Source organism: Tetranychus urticae, chromosome 1 (assembly GCF_039701765.1).
Source record: "Tetranychus urticae isolate SD_2017Ah chromosome 1, NJAU_TeUrti_SD_1.0, whole genome shotgun sequence".
Classification (NCBI taxonomy): domain Eukaryota; kingdom Metazoa; phylum Arthropoda; class Arachnida; order Trombidiformes; family Tetranychidae; genus Tetranychus; species Tetranychus urticae.
In genome coordinates, this window is record NC_142958.1 from 8,058,970 (window position 1) to 8,074,623 (window position 15,654).

At 32.4% G+C, this 15,654-nt stretch overlaps 6 protein-coding genes across 12 annotated transcripts; 2 read left to right on the forward strand and 4 right to left on the reverse strand.

Annotated features, from left to right (window-relative positions):
* Positions 1-2,899: 2,899 nt before the first annotated feature.
* On the reverse strand, positions 2,900-4,723 carry LOC112539210 (uncharacterized). The gene is made up of 5 exons (XM_089266680.1): positions 4,527-4,723; positions 4,365-4,468; positions 4,211-4,301; positions 3,327-4,093; positions 2,900-3,251 (listed from the first exon to the last, which is right to left on the reverse strand). Exons 1-5 carry the CDS (start codon positions 4,560-4,562, stop codon positions 2,990-2,992), a joined length of 1,260 nt encoding a protein of 419 aa, XP_089122806.1. The 5' UTR covers positions 4,563-4,723; the 3' UTR covers positions 2,900-2,989.
* A 617-nt stretch (positions 4,724-5,340) lies between these two features.
* LOC112539208 (uncharacterized) lies at positions 5,341-7,182 on the reverse strand. 7 transcript variants are annotated; one of them, XR_003082884.2, is made up of 5 exons: positions 6,860-7,168; positions 6,688-6,791; positions 6,529-6,619; positions 5,744-6,387; positions 5,343-5,678 (listed from the first exon to the last, which is right to left on the reverse strand). XR_003082884.2 is itself a non-coding variant. In XM_025161541.2 (4 exons), the coding sequence occupies exons 1-4, from the start codon at positions 6,893-6,895 to the stop codon at positions 5,619-5,621; spliced, it is 291 nt and encodes a 96-aa protein (XP_025017309.1). In that variant the 5' UTR covers positions 6,896-7,156; the 3' UTR covers positions 5,341-5,618. The 7 variants fall into 7 exon arrangements, 3 of the variants coding, with proteins under 3 accessions (XP_025017309.1, XP_089126198.1, XP_089126199.1); XR_003082886.2 differs by having other exon boundaries at positions 5,744-6,114; positions 6,860-7,156; XR_003082885.2 differs by having other exon boundaries at positions 5,744-6,089; positions 6,860-7,129.
* Positions 7,183-7,217: 35 nt separating this feature from the next.
* On the forward strand, positions 7,218-9,822 carry LOC149094484 (uncharacterized). Its single transcript, XM_089270069.1, has 3 exons — positions 7,218-7,697; positions 7,934-8,372; positions 8,473-9,822. Exons 1-3 carry the CDS (start codon positions 7,356-7,358, stop codon positions 8,892-8,894), a joined length of 1,203 nt encoding a protein of 400 aa, XP_089126195.1. The 5' UTR covers positions 7,218-7,355; the 3' UTR covers positions 8,895-9,822.
* Positions 9,823-9,974: 152 nt separating this feature from the next.
* LOC149094485 (uncharacterized) lies at positions 9,975-10,933 on the forward strand. Its single transcript, XM_089270071.1, has one exon. It carries the CDS (start codon positions 10,004-10,006, stop codon positions 10,736-10,738), a length of 735 nt encoding a protein of 244 aa, XP_089126197.1. The 5' UTR covers positions 9,975-10,003; the 3' UTR covers positions 10,739-10,933.
* Positions 10,934-11,045: 112 nt separating this feature from the next.
* Positions 11,046-12,966, reverse strand: LOC149094486 (uncharacterized). Its single transcript, XM_089270070.1, has 2 exons — positions 12,318-12,966; positions 11,046-12,046 (listed from the first exon to the last, which is right to left on the reverse strand). Exons 1-2 carry the CDS (start codon positions 12,415-12,417, stop codon positions 11,232-11,234), a joined length of 915 nt encoding a protein of 304 aa, XP_089126196.1. The 5' UTR covers positions 12,418-12,966; the 3' UTR covers positions 11,046-11,231.
* A 1,261-nt stretch (positions 12,967-14,227) lies between these two features.
* LOC112539200 (uncharacterized) lies at positions 14,228-15,654 on the reverse strand. The gene is made up of 3 exons (XM_025161522.2): positions 15,533-15,654; positions 14,614-15,380; positions 14,228-14,537 (listed from the first exon to the last, which is right to left on the reverse strand). Exons 1-3 carry the CDS (start codon positions 15,542-15,544, stop codon positions 14,276-14,278), a joined length of 1,041 nt encoding a protein of 346 aa, XP_025017290.2. The 5' UTR covers positions 15,545-15,654; the 3' UTR covers positions 14,228-14,275.

Here is a 15,654-nt window from a genome sequence, read left to right on the forward strand (position 1 = left end):
AGCCATGATGAACGATGAGATAAATCTTGGTAAAATGAGATACCGAAGGATCTAAAAATGGCTGTGAGCAATGCTTCAATTTTAAAGTGTTTAACAGCAATTAACTCCAATATTAATATTGTTAGAACAGCTAATAATAAAGGAATTGCTTGTACTGAAGTCAAGCTTGAGATGAGAGCTGAACTTGCATCATTTAAATAACGATGCGTAAGGATGTAATAATCCATTTCTGATATAACTGAAGTAAAATTACCAGGAGCCATTTGGGTATCCAACGGTAATGGCAATAAGCACATATCAACCTTCTAGTGTTCATGAGTCAAAAGAAAGTTAAATTAAAGTACAAAAGAGAAAGAAAATTTTCTTTGTGTATCGAAATGACAGACTTGTACGAATTAAAGTGCATTAGTCTTTTGATATCTCACAGTAAATTTTTACATTGATTGCCACATGTTCTGTACTTACATTTTCTTGCATTAAACCCAAAACGCCATCATGATAACCAGTTTCTGTTAGCACTCCCAATTGTCCTTCCTTGGGTAAAATGAAATTCAGACTAAAAAGACAATCCGTTAATGTATTTTAATAGCTAGCGATTTCAAAAGAATCACAACAGTTTCTTACTTGAAAGGACCATAATCCGCGAGAATGGCTGCAAGTCTTTTAAGAGACTTCAATTTAGGAACAACTTGATCATCTTCTTCGACAAATCCTTCGGCAAATGGCACCTTCAATAGCAAACAGCATTTAACATTAAATGGGAATTCAATCAGAGAGATTAATTTCTTACAGAAAAAGCTCCAACGGTTAAATTGATTTTTTGCATTTCGAATTCAGTTTTCAGAATCTGATTAGAAAACAGTGAAAACTAGAAATGAATTGCCAAGTAAAGTAACTGTCCTTTTATAATTTTGTAGTCCAACAGACCTTTTGACATCCACAAAAAGTTATTTATTTTCAATGCAATCCTTTCATAATCATTTCATAAACATTTGATAATGTATTATTTTATTGATATGTTTGAATAAAATAAATTATGAGAATGTAAATACAATTAAGTATTTTTTGAGCATTTTGATTACTATTTGGGTAATGAAGGATATAGAAATCCTGACATGATAATGATAATATTTTATTTTGTGACGATAATCTCGGCAATTTTCAAAATCTATTTTCATTCTAATTATTTAACCACTAGACCATTGAAAATGTATTCTTTTTAATATGTATCAATTAAATTAAATTGCATTTTAATATTGATTATTTGACACCTAATTTATATCACAATAACATATCATCGCGCAAATTCCTACTAATGCCAAGTAAGAGGTGTAGACGATACATGATCTCTCTAATAGTTTCTATGCACCACAAGACTGGTTGAACGGAAAGAGACATTGAGGCAAACACAATGAGACTACCTAGACCTAGACTACCTGAAGACACAACACAATTGTCATATTCATTCACAAGTTGACACAAGTTGTCACAAACGGGCAAAAACTTTTGAAAATTAATTTCTTTCCAATTAAGACTCTGTTGGTTTGTAAGGACATAAAAACTGAATCTATTCGTGCAATTTAAAAGTTTCTCTGATCCTCAGTTTTCGAGAAAATCGAGTTCGAATTTGAAACTTGAATCGTTTTTTGTACAATTATGGAAGCAGATTTCTCCATGAAACACATTTTCCCGATGTAACTTTTGATGGTGAACAGAAAATGTACTTCCTTTGAAAAATGAAATTTATCTTTTTCTGTAAAACAGTTTAGTTCGATTTTCAGTTAAACCAATCGCATTCTATGAAGAGTTAAAGGGATGAAACTTATTATTTGCCCATAAAAACTGTTAACTCACATCATTGGTTGAATACTGCCAACAATTTAACAATACTTTTCTTGATTTTGGCCATTGGCCTTAAAACTTTGAGCCTAAATATTTCGAGAATGGCATCATCTAAAGTCATCATTCTTTTACGAAACATTAGATTTCATTATGGGCTATAACATTTTATGACTGAATATTGAATAAAATTTCATCTAATTCATTTATTAATGAAGACTCTGCCAATTCATAAGATTTATGTTTACTAAACATTCAACTTAATAAATCAAGTCTTAAATCTGGTAACATAAGGAATAAAATGCATTAAATTTTTTTTCAGGATCTTGAATAATTTTCTATTTCAAAATATTATAGTCCCTAATGAAATCTAATGTTTGGCCAAAGAATAATGATTTCAGATCATACCGTTCCCGAAATACCGAAGCTCAAAGTTTTTTAGGTCAATGGTCAAAATTAAGATAACTGTTGATAAACTGAAGAAAGTTTTTGGTCATTGATGTGTATCAACAATATTTACATACTAAGTTTCAGTTCTCTAACTCTTACAATCACAAAAAAAGATTGGTTTAACTGAAAATTGAGCTTGATCTAGTTTACAGACACGGAACATGTTTTTCTCAAAAATAAGACCATTTTCTAGTTTGTCATCAAAAGTTACATCTTTAAAATCTGCTTTCATATCTAAACAAAAGGCGATCGAAGTTTCAACTTGGATCTCGATTTTCCCGAAAACTATGGATCAGACAAACTTTTAAATCACACAAATGGATTTAGTTTTTATGTCCATACAAATTCACAAAGTCGCAGCTCTCAACTCGAATGTTCGAGCCTTTGGAAGTACTTTTTGCATTACGTTTGCAAGTTTAACCAGAAAATTGGTTTATTTACCATGGGTTGAGATGAGTTTTTTTGTTAAATAAGTTGTTGCTCGTCCATTTGCTACCTAAATATCATGCCCCAAATGCGCTAATGGAAAGCAATTAAATTGCATTGAATTATTTATTAGTAAAGAATCAAATTGATTGAAAGAATGATGCTTGTAGGTGCTACCGTTCTTTGAATAGTAAAGTTATGAACTTGGAGCTTTCCAGTAAAGCTTTATGGCCAATACTTTACTTTTAATAGTTTAATACATTTTTCGTCCAATTCACTTGGATCGGGTGAGAAAAGCAACGATCAACTCAATAATCAGTACAACTATGGACAGAATCAACATAAAGATGAGTAAATAAAATATTTTATAGCACCCCTTGTAATTTAATGAATGCCAATTGAGATCATCGCCTTTACGAGGAGCTTCAGACTTGTGAAAGTCGTATAAGGTTGCAGGATAAAAGGAAAGAATGAAGTCGACGTAAATATCTCCTTCTACTTTCGCAAAAATGCCACCTTGGATCATCCGACGAGATCTGTAACAATTGAAAGGATAAAACTAAGTGTTTGGAATCAATTTTATGACGATTTGATAACAATAAGTTACTCACAGCGTATCAAACCTTTTTTTGAGGGATTCGGAAGTATTATAACTGAAAAGCATTGCTTGTAATGATTTATGAAAAGGTTTTGCTGAAAAATATTGTACTTGATTAGGTTTAAGTAAATTAGATCCAGCAGCAAACAATGGAGCCACTTTCCTTCCAATATCAGAAACGAAAGTGGCCAACTTTTCTAATCTATATTTATCGGCAATGGGTCCTAATGGCATTGGTTCACCAAATCCGTTGGCAACGGCCCGTTCATATACAGCAGCATAGTCTTTATTGACTTTACTTTTGAAGAAGTCGTACATTGAAATGCCTTCGATAAAAAAAGGCATATTTCCTTGTTTAATAACATCTTTCAATGTATCAATCTTGTAATCCCTGTCTCCAACTATAGTTTGGGTACTGAATGCAGCACCAAAGATGAATACTGGAAACATTAGGATAAGCATTTGAATCAAACAAAGCCATGATGATCGATGAGATAAATCCTGGTAAAATGAGATACCGAAGGATCTAAAGATGGCTGTGAGCAATGCTTCAATTTTGAAACTTTTAACAGCAATCAACTCCAATATTAATATTGTTAGAACAGCTAATAATAAAGGAATTGCTTGTACTGAAGTCAAGCTTGAGATGAGAGCTGAACTTGCATCATTTAAATAACGATGTGTAAGGATGTAATAGTCCATTTCTGATATAACTGGAGTGAAAATACCAGGAGCCATTTGGGTATCCAACGGTAATGGCAATAAGCACATATCAACCTTCTAGTGTTCATGAGTCAAAAGAAAGTTAAATCAAAGTACAAAAGAGAAAGAAAATTTTCTTTGTGTATCGAAATGACAGACTTGTACGAACTCACTTGCCACATGAACTGTACTTACACCTTCTTGTAATAAACCTAAAGCTCCATCATGATAACCAGTCTCTGTTAGCACTCCCAATTGTCCTTCCTTGGGTAAAATGAATTTCAAACTGCATAACACAAATCACAATCAATCGAAAACTAATTTACAATTAGAGAGAAAAGTTTCTTACTTGAAAGGACCATAATCAGAGAGAATGGCTGCAAATCGTTTAAGAGACTTCAATTTAGGAACAATTTGATCATCTTCTTCAACAAATCCTTCGGCAAATGGCACCTTCAATAACATACAAAATATTAAGTCAAAGATGCAACCAAACAGTTAAATTGCTTACAGAAAAAGCTCCAACAGTTAAATTGATTTCTTTCATCTCGATTGCAGTTGTACGAATACGATTAAAAAACAGTGAAAACTAGAAATGAATTGCGAAGTAAAATAACTGTCCTTTTATAACTTTGTAGTCCAACAGACCTTTTGACATCCACAAAAGTTATTTATTTTAGACGCAATCATTTCATAACTAGACCTTTGAAAATGTATTATTTTATCGATATGTTTAAATAAAGTAAATTATGTGAATGTAAATATTTTTTTGAACATTTTGATTACTAGTTCGGTAATGGAGGATATAGAAATACTGATTGTTAATGATAATATTTTATATTGCAACGATAATCTTGGCAATTTTAAAACTATTTTCATTGTAATTATTTAACCACTAGACCATTGAAAATGTATTTTTCTTAATATGTATCAATAAAATTAAATTGCATTTTAATATTGATTATTTGACACCTCATTTTTATCAATAACATATCATCGCGCAAATTCCTACTAATGTCAGGTAACGAGGTTAAGAGGTATAGGTATAGACGGTACACGATCTCTCTAATAGTTTGTATGCACCACAAGACTTTGGTTGAACGGGAAGAGACACTGAGGAAACACAATGAGACTACCTAAAATGAGTTACCTAAAAGACACAACACAATTGTCATATTCATTCACAAGTTGACACAAATGGGCAAAGACGGGTAAAAATAAATTTCTTTCAAACTTAGACTCTGTTAGCTTGTAGGGGCATAAAAAAGATTTAAAGATTTCTCTGATGGACAGTTTTCGAGAAAATTGAGTTTGAAGTTGGAACAAGAATCACTTTTTGTACAATCATGGAAGCCTATTTTTTACTGTACTTTTAATAGTTTTAATACATTTACGTCCAATTCACTTGGATCGAGTTAAAAAAGCAATGATTAACTCAACAAGCAGTACAACTATGGACAGAATTAAAATAAAGATGAGTAAATGAAATATTTGAACGAGTCCACTGTAATTTACTGGTTTCCAATTGAGATCATCGCCTTTACGAGGAGCTTGAGACTTGTGAAAGTCGTATAAGGTTGCAGGATAAAAGGAGAGTATAAAGTCAATGTAAATGTCGCCTTCTATTTTCGCAAAAATGCCACCTTGGATCATTCGACGAGATCTGTAAAAATTAGAAAGGTAAAATTAAGTGTTTGGGATAAAATAACAATAAATTAATTCACTCACAAAGTATTATACTTTTTTTTGAGTGATTCAGATGAAGTAAATAAGATTCGGTTTAAGTAAATTAGATCCAGCAGCTGACAATGGTGCCAGTTTCCTTCCAATGCCAGAAACGAAAGTGACCATCTTGTCTAATCTATCAACACCGGTAATGGGACCTAATGGAAATGGTTCACCAAATCCTTTGGCAACTGCTCGTTCATAGATCTCAGCATAGTCTTTATTGACTTTGCCTTTGAAGAAGTCATACATTGAAATACCTTCGAGGAAACGTGGTATCTTTCCTTGTTCAATAACATCCTTTAATGTATCAACCTTATAGTCCGTAGTTCCTACAATCGTTTGGGTACTGAATGCAGAATTGAAGATGAATACTGGAAACATTAAAATTAGCATTTGAATCAGGCAAAGCCATGATGAACGATGAGATAAATCCTGGTAAAATGAGATACCGAAGGATTTAAAGATGGCTGTGAGCAATGCTTCAATTTTGAAGTGTTTAACAGCAATTAACTCCAATATTAATATTGTTAGAACAGCTAATAATAAAGGAATTGCTTGTACTGAAGTCAAGCTTGAGATGAGAGCTGAACTTGCATCATTTAAATAAAGATGTGTAAGGATGTAATAGTCCATTTCTGATATAACTGGAGTGAAAATACCAGGAGCCATTTGAGTATCCAAGTATTTGAGTATTGTGCGAATTCAAGTGCATAAGCTCGAATAACCATTACATGTTTTAGTCTAACAGTAATTTTTACATTGATTGCCACATGAACTGTACTTACATTTTCTTGCATTAAACCCAAAACTCCATCATGATAACCAGTTTCTGTTAGCACTCCCAATTGTCCTTCCTTGGGTAAAATGAATTTCAGACTAAGAAGACAATCCATTAATGCATTTTAATAGTTAGCAATTTGATAAGAATCACAACAGTTTCTTACTTGAAAGGACCATAATCCGAGAGAATGGCTGCAAATCGTTTAAGAGACTTCAATTTAGGAACAACTTGATCGTCTTCTTCAACGAATCCTTCAGCGAATGGCACCTTCAATATCAAATAGCATATATCATTACATTAAAGATGCAACCAAAGAGTTTAATTATTATACTTACCGAAAAAGCACCAACAGTTAAATTGACTTTTTGCATTGCGAATGCAATTCCAAGAATTGGACAGAAAACAATAAAACAATGAGAGTTTGCCAAGTACTTTGCCGAGTAAAATAATCCATTTTATAGTTTTGTAGACCAATAGAACTTTTGACATTTGCAAAAAGTTGTTTATTTGCAACGCAATCATTTCATAAAAGGGCCTTTGAAAATGTATTATTTTATTAAAGGTGAATCCGATAAAAAAAATTTTTTAGATAAAATTTTTATTGAAATAAAATCTTTTAGTTAGATTAAAAATGCTTTTATCTACACTAAAAACCAAGCTTTTTCGTGTAAATAGCTAAGCTTCACTAGCTATTTACCAAGCTTAAAACGCGCAGCTGATTACGCATTTGTTGTCTTAGTCAGCAAACAAACAACATCAATTTGATTTTTTTGATACTTTTTTGTGTTTTTATAGTTTTTTTTGGTGTTTTTTCTGATTTTTTTATTTCAAATGTTACCTGCAAGAATAATTGCCCAAGAATTTGACATCAGCTTCAAAGAAGCTCAAAATTTATTAGAAGAAAGTGACGATGTTGAGGAAATATTACAAGCCAATAGACTACTCTTCGGAGAGTTTTTAAATGTTTATACTGATAGGTTGAATACATTCAGACGTTTTAAAAAAACATTTCAGTTTAGAGGTATGGCCTTTTCTGCTGTAAAAGAGGAATTGATTTTCGATGGTGAGGAGATTTCTGCTGCCGCTGCCAATATCAAACTAAACCGTGCTATCAACAAGACATCATCTATTTTGATTCAAAAAATAATGACAAAGGACAAGTATATTCACATGGTAAGTTTACCTTTATGTTTAGCTTTCTAATACCTTCGATTCCGAAGGCATTAGAAATCTAATAGATCAAAACAATAATATACTCGGATTCGAGAACATTATTGCTCTGATCTATTCGTTTGAAATATGAATTAAAGCCACCAGAACAATAATATACTCGGATTCGAGAACATTATTGTTCTGGTTGTAACTGAAAGTTCATCAAATACTTAATTTTCTTTCTTTTCTTCCCTCAGCCAAGGTACTTGATTGGGCTTCCGAATTACCGTGGCCACTGTTTCTTCATACCAGCATTTGTACCATTATTCAATAATTATTTGTTTGTCGAAGCCCTCAACGCTGGATTTAATATGGCGACTGAATATATACAAGGTTTAAGGCTACCAAGACCCGAAAGTATGAGAGAAAGATTTTCAGCCCTCGAAGCCCCTTTCTTATGGACCAGAATCATTAAACGTTTTTTCCACGCTTATAAGAAAGCCAGCTATAATGGTCATTTGAATATTGAAAATTTCCCGATACCTTTGGATACTGAATATCCAGAAATTTATTCACAGATGGTGAGACAATATCGTTCCCAAAACAACTACAGAGATGATCTAAGATTGGATAGGAATCTAATGAAAATTGTACTCGAGTTAGCTGACTACAAGTCTAAATCTTATGAAACTCCAGGTAATTATAAAATTTTTAATGCTTTTCTGAATATTTCTTCTAATGCTAAGATTCAAATTTTTTGGATAAATAATAATCGATGTGATTTTTTTTCTTTCAGGCGGATTTGTCACACATTTATATCGCTGTATCATCGGCAAACTAGATTATGAATACACAGAAATTGGCCAAACCTCCCCATTCAACAAACTTTTTTTCACTGTTCTGGCTTTTGATTATATGTGTCATGGTAAAGAAGCACATTTAGGAATTGTGAAACTTAAAAAACGCCTAAGCCTTCCATCCATTCGCTTTCCAAGCCAACATGAAAGATTCAAGTCGCTACAGGATATTTGTGACCATCATCAAGATTTGATTCTCTTTCAAGAAGATAGTTGTAAAGAAGTCAAACAAAGTATGTTTTTTATTGACTCATGCTTTGCCTTGGGATTACAAGGTAAAGCAAGAGTCAATATCAGGATAATTGAGTCCAAATTTGCCTTGGGATTTCAAGGTAGATCAAGACTCAATTTTTGTGATTGATTGAATGATTCCTAAATTTATGTTATGTTTTCTTTTCTAGCCTGTATTTGTAATGAAAAAATGAAAGACATCAGCAATGTGTGTTTCAAACAATTACCAGATTTGCTGGTATTTGAATCTTTTGAAAGAAAAAATCGGAGGTACCGATTTTTCAAAGTTGAAATTCCAGACATAATTGTTTTTGCTGAAAAAAAGTATAAAAAATTTGCCTACAGTTGTAATTTTGAATGTTGGGCTAACAAAGATACCAAAGAGTTAAAATCAATAAGAGAGGTTGAACCTGATGAAGATGATGTGTCTGTAGGTTGGCATGTTATGGCGCAAATTAAAACTACAAGTGGATATATGGAAGTGAACAATCATCAAGTTTTTAAACCCAAGAGAGCTTACAGTAAATGTAGACCTAATAATTTGATTTTTTATATCTCAGAGGAGAAGCTAGATTTTTTGCCAAAATTAGGCAACTATTACTTGGATGAAGCAAATTTGCTCCTCAATGTTGCTCCAGCAGAAGATCCTGGTGTAGTGATTTGGGATATCTGATTTCATATTTCATTTTCATTTTGTATTTCATTTTGTATTTCATTTTGTATTTCATTTTGTGCTTCGTTTTTCTGACATTTTTGAAGTGAAACCTCAAACTTAAACTTTGCTCAATCAACTTTTGTAATCAACTAGATTTTGTTATAAAACTATCTATCTTTGTGACAATTATTTTGAATAAAAGGAATCATGAATCTAACTGACATTATAATTCAAGTTCAGAACAACAATGAAACTGCGACTAGCCTTTTTTCCGCGGCGATTATTCAACAGAATGCTTTAATGGATTCAGCGATTGTTTTTGCAAACCATAAAAAGGTAAAAGTTTTGCAAATTTTAACAAAGTGTACAAAATTGTAATTGCCTTCGGATTCGAAGGTAATTACAAGTTTGTATAAAGATTTGAAGTTTTGTTTGGTATTTTTTGTTGTTTGAAATATGAATTATCTTCGGATTCGAAGACAATTCATAGTTCAAACACAAACAGGTATGATTATAATCAAGATATATCTCTGCTACAGATTCCAAGAGAGATATGTAGAATCAAGTCGGAGAGATTCCTTATTATGGCAGATCAAGTTGACAATGAACAAGAATTTATAAAACGCTATCGATTGAATCATGCTGAGTTTTTCTGGCTTGTGGATAAGTTCCCACCTCTTCAAAGATCAAATTGGGATTTAAGATTACAAACAATGATTTTTCTTGATTGGATAGCCTCAAAAATTCACATCATGCAATTAGCTTCTATGTACGAGATGCCAAAGTCAACTGTTCATGATACAATTAAACGAATTATGGCAAATGTTTTGGCTCTGAAAAATCTAATAATTAAACTTCCTACTGAAGAAGCAGAATTGCATGAAATTTGTGCTGGTTTTTATCAAAGAGCTAACAATGAAAGATTTTTCAGAAACGTAGTTGGAGCTATTGATGGTTCTTTGATAAGACTCTGTGTTCCAGAAGATCAACAAGAAGCATATTACGACAGACATCTGAACAAATCGATGAACTTAACATGCATCTGTGATCATAAAATGATTATAAGATTTTTGATTGTCGGTAAGACAGGAGCGTGTCATGACATGAATGTTTTGAAGTCTTCCAATCTCTACAAGCGTCGATTATACCCACCAAGAGGCTATATCTTATTAGGGGATTCTGCCTATCAAAACACATTAGAACCGATTTCGATCATTGCTCCATATAAAAAAACTAATGGCCAAGAGTTATTGGAGGATTACAAAGTTTTGTTCAATACAAAACATTCAATTGTTCGTTCAACGATAGAACGTGCTTAAGGAAATATAAAAACTAAATGGAGAAGGATACATCAAAATGTTGTAGAATCTAAGGTCAAAATTGCTCCAGATATCATTGCCTGTGCTTGTATTTTGAACAATTTAACGCTCGGAAATTTTCATTGCAAAGAGCAAACATTCAAAGACGCGCCGAGAGTGGATACAACAATTAATTTTCAAAATGCAAGAGACTACAGAGAAAGTATTGCTAGACTTTATGCATGATAGCAAGAAATTTGTACATTTTCATTTGACTATATTTAAGACGAAATAAATATTATAATATCTTTTCTGAACTTATGGAATCTTTAATGAAATTTTTGAATGAGAATGTTTATTACAAAAAATTATCTATTACCTTCATTGGAGTGTCATCGACTTAAATCCAAGTTTATGACATCTTTCAATGAATACAAAGACTTGATATATCAATATATAAACTGTTCAAAGACTCACCATCGGCTCGAATCCGAGCTTATAGTGATTCTTTGATCTAAGTCGAACTAGATGAGAGATGTTTCATCAAAAAATCATGAAACGCAACCGTACTTTGCGTAAAGTTATGTATATCATCTCCAATTCTTTCTAAATTTTTTTGTCCATCCATAATTAGTTCACGATACGTTGGTGGTCGTTTTCTGACTCTAACTGCCAAAAAATTGCTCAACTGTGATGATAATTCACTAGATGCACTATCCTGTTGTTCATTATTATTAGATCTGCCGGTATGGTCTGGATCATCAAATGAGAAAAAATCGTTTGGTGGACTGTGCGAATCAGTCGCATCATTATGTGTGGTTTGACTTTCTATATTATCTGGCATCGGAGATTCACACAAATCATTCTCAGGAAGATAGAAGAGAGTTTCATCGTCATCTTGTTGGGGTTGGCATTGCTCTGCTTGATTTTCACTTGAAGTCTGAGGTTGAATTGTTGGCTCAGCGGTAGAATGATCTGTACTTAAATTTTCATTTTCCGTACTTGTTTCAGGAACTGAAGTGTCAATAACTTTCAAAGGATTGTATTTTTGGTTGTCGATAATTGCCTCATGTATTAATGTTGAAAGTTTAGTGATTTTATTGCCAAAAGCTACATCTCCCGCTATACCAGTCTTGGGTTTTCTGAATTTACTAGGAACTCCTGTCTTTCGTAGATAATTATATCTTGATCTAACAGCTTCCCACTTTATATTCCAGCCAGCAGCCTTGACTAATTTTATCCAAGAGTCTCCTGTGTGATAATCTTTAATAAATGTTGCATTCATTGATTTTCTCAATTCCAAAAGCTTGATACAGTTATCAATGTCCCCTGTTTAAAAATCATAAGGTTAGCTTTCTGAATATGAACAAGTAAAGAGTTACAATAGCTTCGAATCCGAAGACATTGTAGCTCTTTTCAATGGCCTAGCATTATAGCTTCGATAAACAAGTAAAGAGTTACCATAGCTTCGAATCCGAAGACATTGTAGCTCTTTTCAATGTCCTAACATAATAGCTTTGAACGACTAATTGACACCAAAGCCGGTGATAATTAGTATTCCAAAGACTCATAGTCATTCAAGACTCATAAATATACTTACAGTCAAAATCTTGTTTCTTGCGTTTTTTCCTAGTATTTTCTAATTCAAGAAAAATTGTTTCGATTGAATTTTCACTACGTTGGTTGGATGGTTGGTCCATCAGAGAAGTTGAAAACCGAATAGCACTAAACTAATTAACAACAATAAAACCTAATTTAATGTTTAACACAAACAAAATTCAAACTGAGCTCAGTTTTACCACGTTTTTCAATGAATGAATGCGCAAGTCAATAATGTGAGTGAAAAATTGAGTTCGGAAAACATAAAAATGTGACGTCTCAAATACGTCACACTTTTATGCAGTCTTATCTATTTTATTCACACTTATCTCATTTCATCTAAATAATTTTTTTTATCGGATTCACCTTAATATGTAGCAATAAAATAGAAGTAAATAAAAATTTATTTTGTTTTCCAGTTATGAAAGATGTACCATTTCTGGTATAATTTCACAGTCCATTTAATCAGTAAAAAATATGAAACAAAACAGTCAACAATTTAAAGAGAAATATTGGACAATTTCATCAAATCAAACATATTAAACCGTATTTATTAATAAGTTCAACTTTACAAATTTGATCAATGATTGGAAACAAATGTCTGCCGTACTTTTAAGTTACAAGACGTACCTTTATATGGTCACAAGATACATGCGATAGATACATTGAGGCACTCAGTGAGTCAAGTATGCAATGATTTTCATTACCAAAAGCGCCTGAAACATTCATAACGATTTGCTAAACATCATGATAACTGGAGTTAGAAATTTCAATCCAAACCATTCAACTTTTACTAACAACGAATGGTCTTCACATGTTACAAAAGTTAATAACATCTTGCAATGAATATCAGCATAATCATTATTATTAACAGCATTAGAAGCATTATTAACTTTGCCTTTGAAGAAGTCTTACATTGAAATGCCTTCGATAAAATGTGGTTTGTTTCCTGTAATAAAATCTCTCAATGTATCAATCTTGTAATCCCTGTCTCCAACTATAGTTTGGGTACTGAATGCAGCTTTGAAGACGAATACTGGAGACATCAGGATAAGCATTTGAATCAAGTTAAGACATGATGAATAGTGAGAAGAATGCTGTAGATGAATGAGATTCCTCAGGTGTTTGCAAAGTTTTCAACTTTTATTTCGTGCTAAAATTATTCTAATAGGTAACTTTCATCGTGCCTTTAGTTTCAAAAATTGAGACCGTTCGTTGTAAGTTTCCAGTTGAATTAGAACAGAAAAGCAATGTTCATTTCGATGAATAGTACATCTTTTAAATTCCCATTCACAACTTGAGTCAAATCAAATCAAACAAAATCATCAATTAGAGCTGAATAAAATTATTCAATGTTTAATAACGAATTGGCCACTTCTCCTGATTAAACATTGACTATTTATGAATACAAAATTGTCAATTTTAATGATACTTTTAATGGGTTTTGACAATAAGAAATCAAATTATTTTATAAATGTTTATTTATGCAAACCAAACCAATTGAAAATTCATCATTTTACTATTATCACTTATTTAAACTAGACCAAATCCAGGCAAAATTGTTGTATCGATCGAATGATTAACACTTAATATATTTTGTTGCAAAATGTTCAAGGTATAGTTCGCCATTATGGAAGTTTTTCAATCACTATTATTTAAACCGATTTTTGACCTATTGCTCTGATCAATCGAGAAAATTTCGTTGGTAAGCGAATAAATTTCATCTAAAGTGGATCCATTAGATACCAGAACAATCACAACCAGTGATTGTTCTGCCCCGAATGATATTGAAATGGTCAAGATTCATGCGGTTATAAGGTACAAGTTATGATTTTGTATTTATCGTTGGTTACTCAAGTTACGAATGTTTCTGATTCTTTTGGTAATCATGATTTTTCCATATTTGTCTTTTTGTGTTTACCTGAATGTCTCTTGTATGCAAGATTTAATAAGTTTTATTCATTTATAAGTGTAATACAACGCAATGCTGAGCTCAATCAGCTGAACAGTTAATATCATAATCACTATAATTATATAAATAAAGAATATTTGATAGAATTTATTGTAGTCTAATGACTGCCAATTGAGATCATCGCCTTTAAGAGGAGCTTCAGACTTGTGAAAGTGGTATAAGGTTGTAGGATAAAAGGAGAGTATAGACTCAACGTAAGAATCTTCTCTCATTTTCGTAAAAATCCCACTTTGGATCAACCGGCGAGATCTACAACAATTAAGACGTAAAATTAAGTATTGGGATAACGGGATTCAAAACGATTTAATAACAATCAAATACTTACAGAGTATCGAACCTTTTTCTGGTGGATTCGGAAGTATTATGGCTGAAAAGCATAGCTTGTAATGATCTATGAAAAGGCTGTACCGAGAAGTAATGCTCTTGGTTAATTTTGCAATATGTAGATACTGAACTCATTAATGGAGCTAGTTTTCTGCCAACACTTGATAGGAAAGTGACCATCAATTCGCTCTTTTCAAATACAGGAACAGGTCCTAATCGAAATGGTTCATCCAATCCATTGGCAACGGCCCGTTCATAAACATCGGCATAATCTTTATTAACTTTGCCTTTGAAGAAGTCGTACATTGAGATACCTTCGATGAAAAATGGTATCTTTCCCTGTTCAATAACATCTTTTAATGTATCAATCTTGTAATCCGCAGTTCCAACAATAGTTTGTGTACTGAATGCAGAATTGATGATGAACACGGGAAACATTAGGATAAGCATTTGAATCAAGCAAAGCCATGGGAAACGGTGAGATAAATCTTGGTAAAATGAGATACCGAAGGATCTAAAGATGGCTGTTAACAATGCTTCAATGTTGAAAATTTTAACAGCAATCAATTCCAATATGAATATGGCCAGAATAGCAAATAATAAAGGACTTGCTTCGACTGATGTTAGACTTGAAACAACTGCTGAATTGTCAAGATTCAGGTTTCGTGTACTAAATATATTGAAGTTTTCTTCTGATACAACAGAACTGAAATAACCAGGAACCTTTTGGGTATCCAGCGGCATTGGCAAAAAGCACAAATTAACCTTCTAAAAGCATAAGTTAATAATAAAAAAAAAGTTAGCGAGAAAATTTTGTTTGCGTATCAAAACGATAGACTTGTCGAATTCAAGTGAATCAGTTTAAACAATCATTAGATGCTTGACATCTCACAGTTGATTGTTATTTGGACTGTACTTACCCCTTCTTGCATTAAACCCAAAACTCCATCATGATAACCAGTTTCTGTTAGTAAACCCAATTGTCCTTCCTCGGGTAAAATGAATTTCAGACTAAATAACAAGAAACCAAAATTATTAATAC

Coding starts and splice junctions, on each gene's coding strand:
- LOC149094486 (XM_089270070.1), bottom strand. CDS start 12,417: ATGGACCAACCATCCAACCAACGTAGTGAAAATTCAATCGAAACAATT. Junction 12,047..12,317: donor CAAGAAACAAGATTTTGACT/GTAAGTATATTT, acceptor ATTTTTAAACAG/GGGACATTGATAACTGTATC.
- LOC112539200 (XM_025161522.2), bottom strand. Junction 14,538..14,613: donor AGAAAAAGGTTCGATACTCT/GTAAGTATTTGA, acceptor TAATTGTTGTAG/ATCTCGCCGGTTGATCCAAA.
- LOC112539210 (XM_089266680.1), bottom strand. CDS start 4,562: ATGAAAGAAATCAATTTAACTGTTGGAGCTTTTTCT. Junction 4,302..4,364: donor TCTGATTATGGTCCTTTCAA/GTAAGAAACTTT, acceptor TGTGTTATGCAG/TTTGAAATTCATTTTACCCA. Junction 4,094..4,210: donor TAGGTTTATTACAAGAAGGT/GTAAGTACAGTT, acceptor CATGAACACTAG/AAGGTTGATATGTGCTTATT.
- LOC149094484 (XM_089270069.1), top strand. CDS start 7,356: ATGTTACCTGCAAGAATAATTGCCCAAGAATTTGACATCAGCTTCAAA. Junction 7,698..7,933: donor AGGACAAGTATATTCACATG/GTAAGTTTACCT, acceptor TTCTTCCCTCAG/CCAAGGTACTTGATTGGGCT. Junction 8,373..8,472: donor TAAATCTTATGAAACTCCAG/GTAATTATAAAA, acceptor TTTTTCTTTCAG/GCGGATTTGTCACACATTTA.
- LOC149094485 (XM_089270071.1), top strand. CDS start 10,004: ATGGCAGATCAAGTTGACAATGAACAAGAATTTATAAAACGCTATCGA.
- LOC112539208 (XM_089270072.1), bottom strand. CDS start 6,412: ATGGCTCCTGGTATTTTCACTCCAGTTATATCAGAAATGGACTATTAC.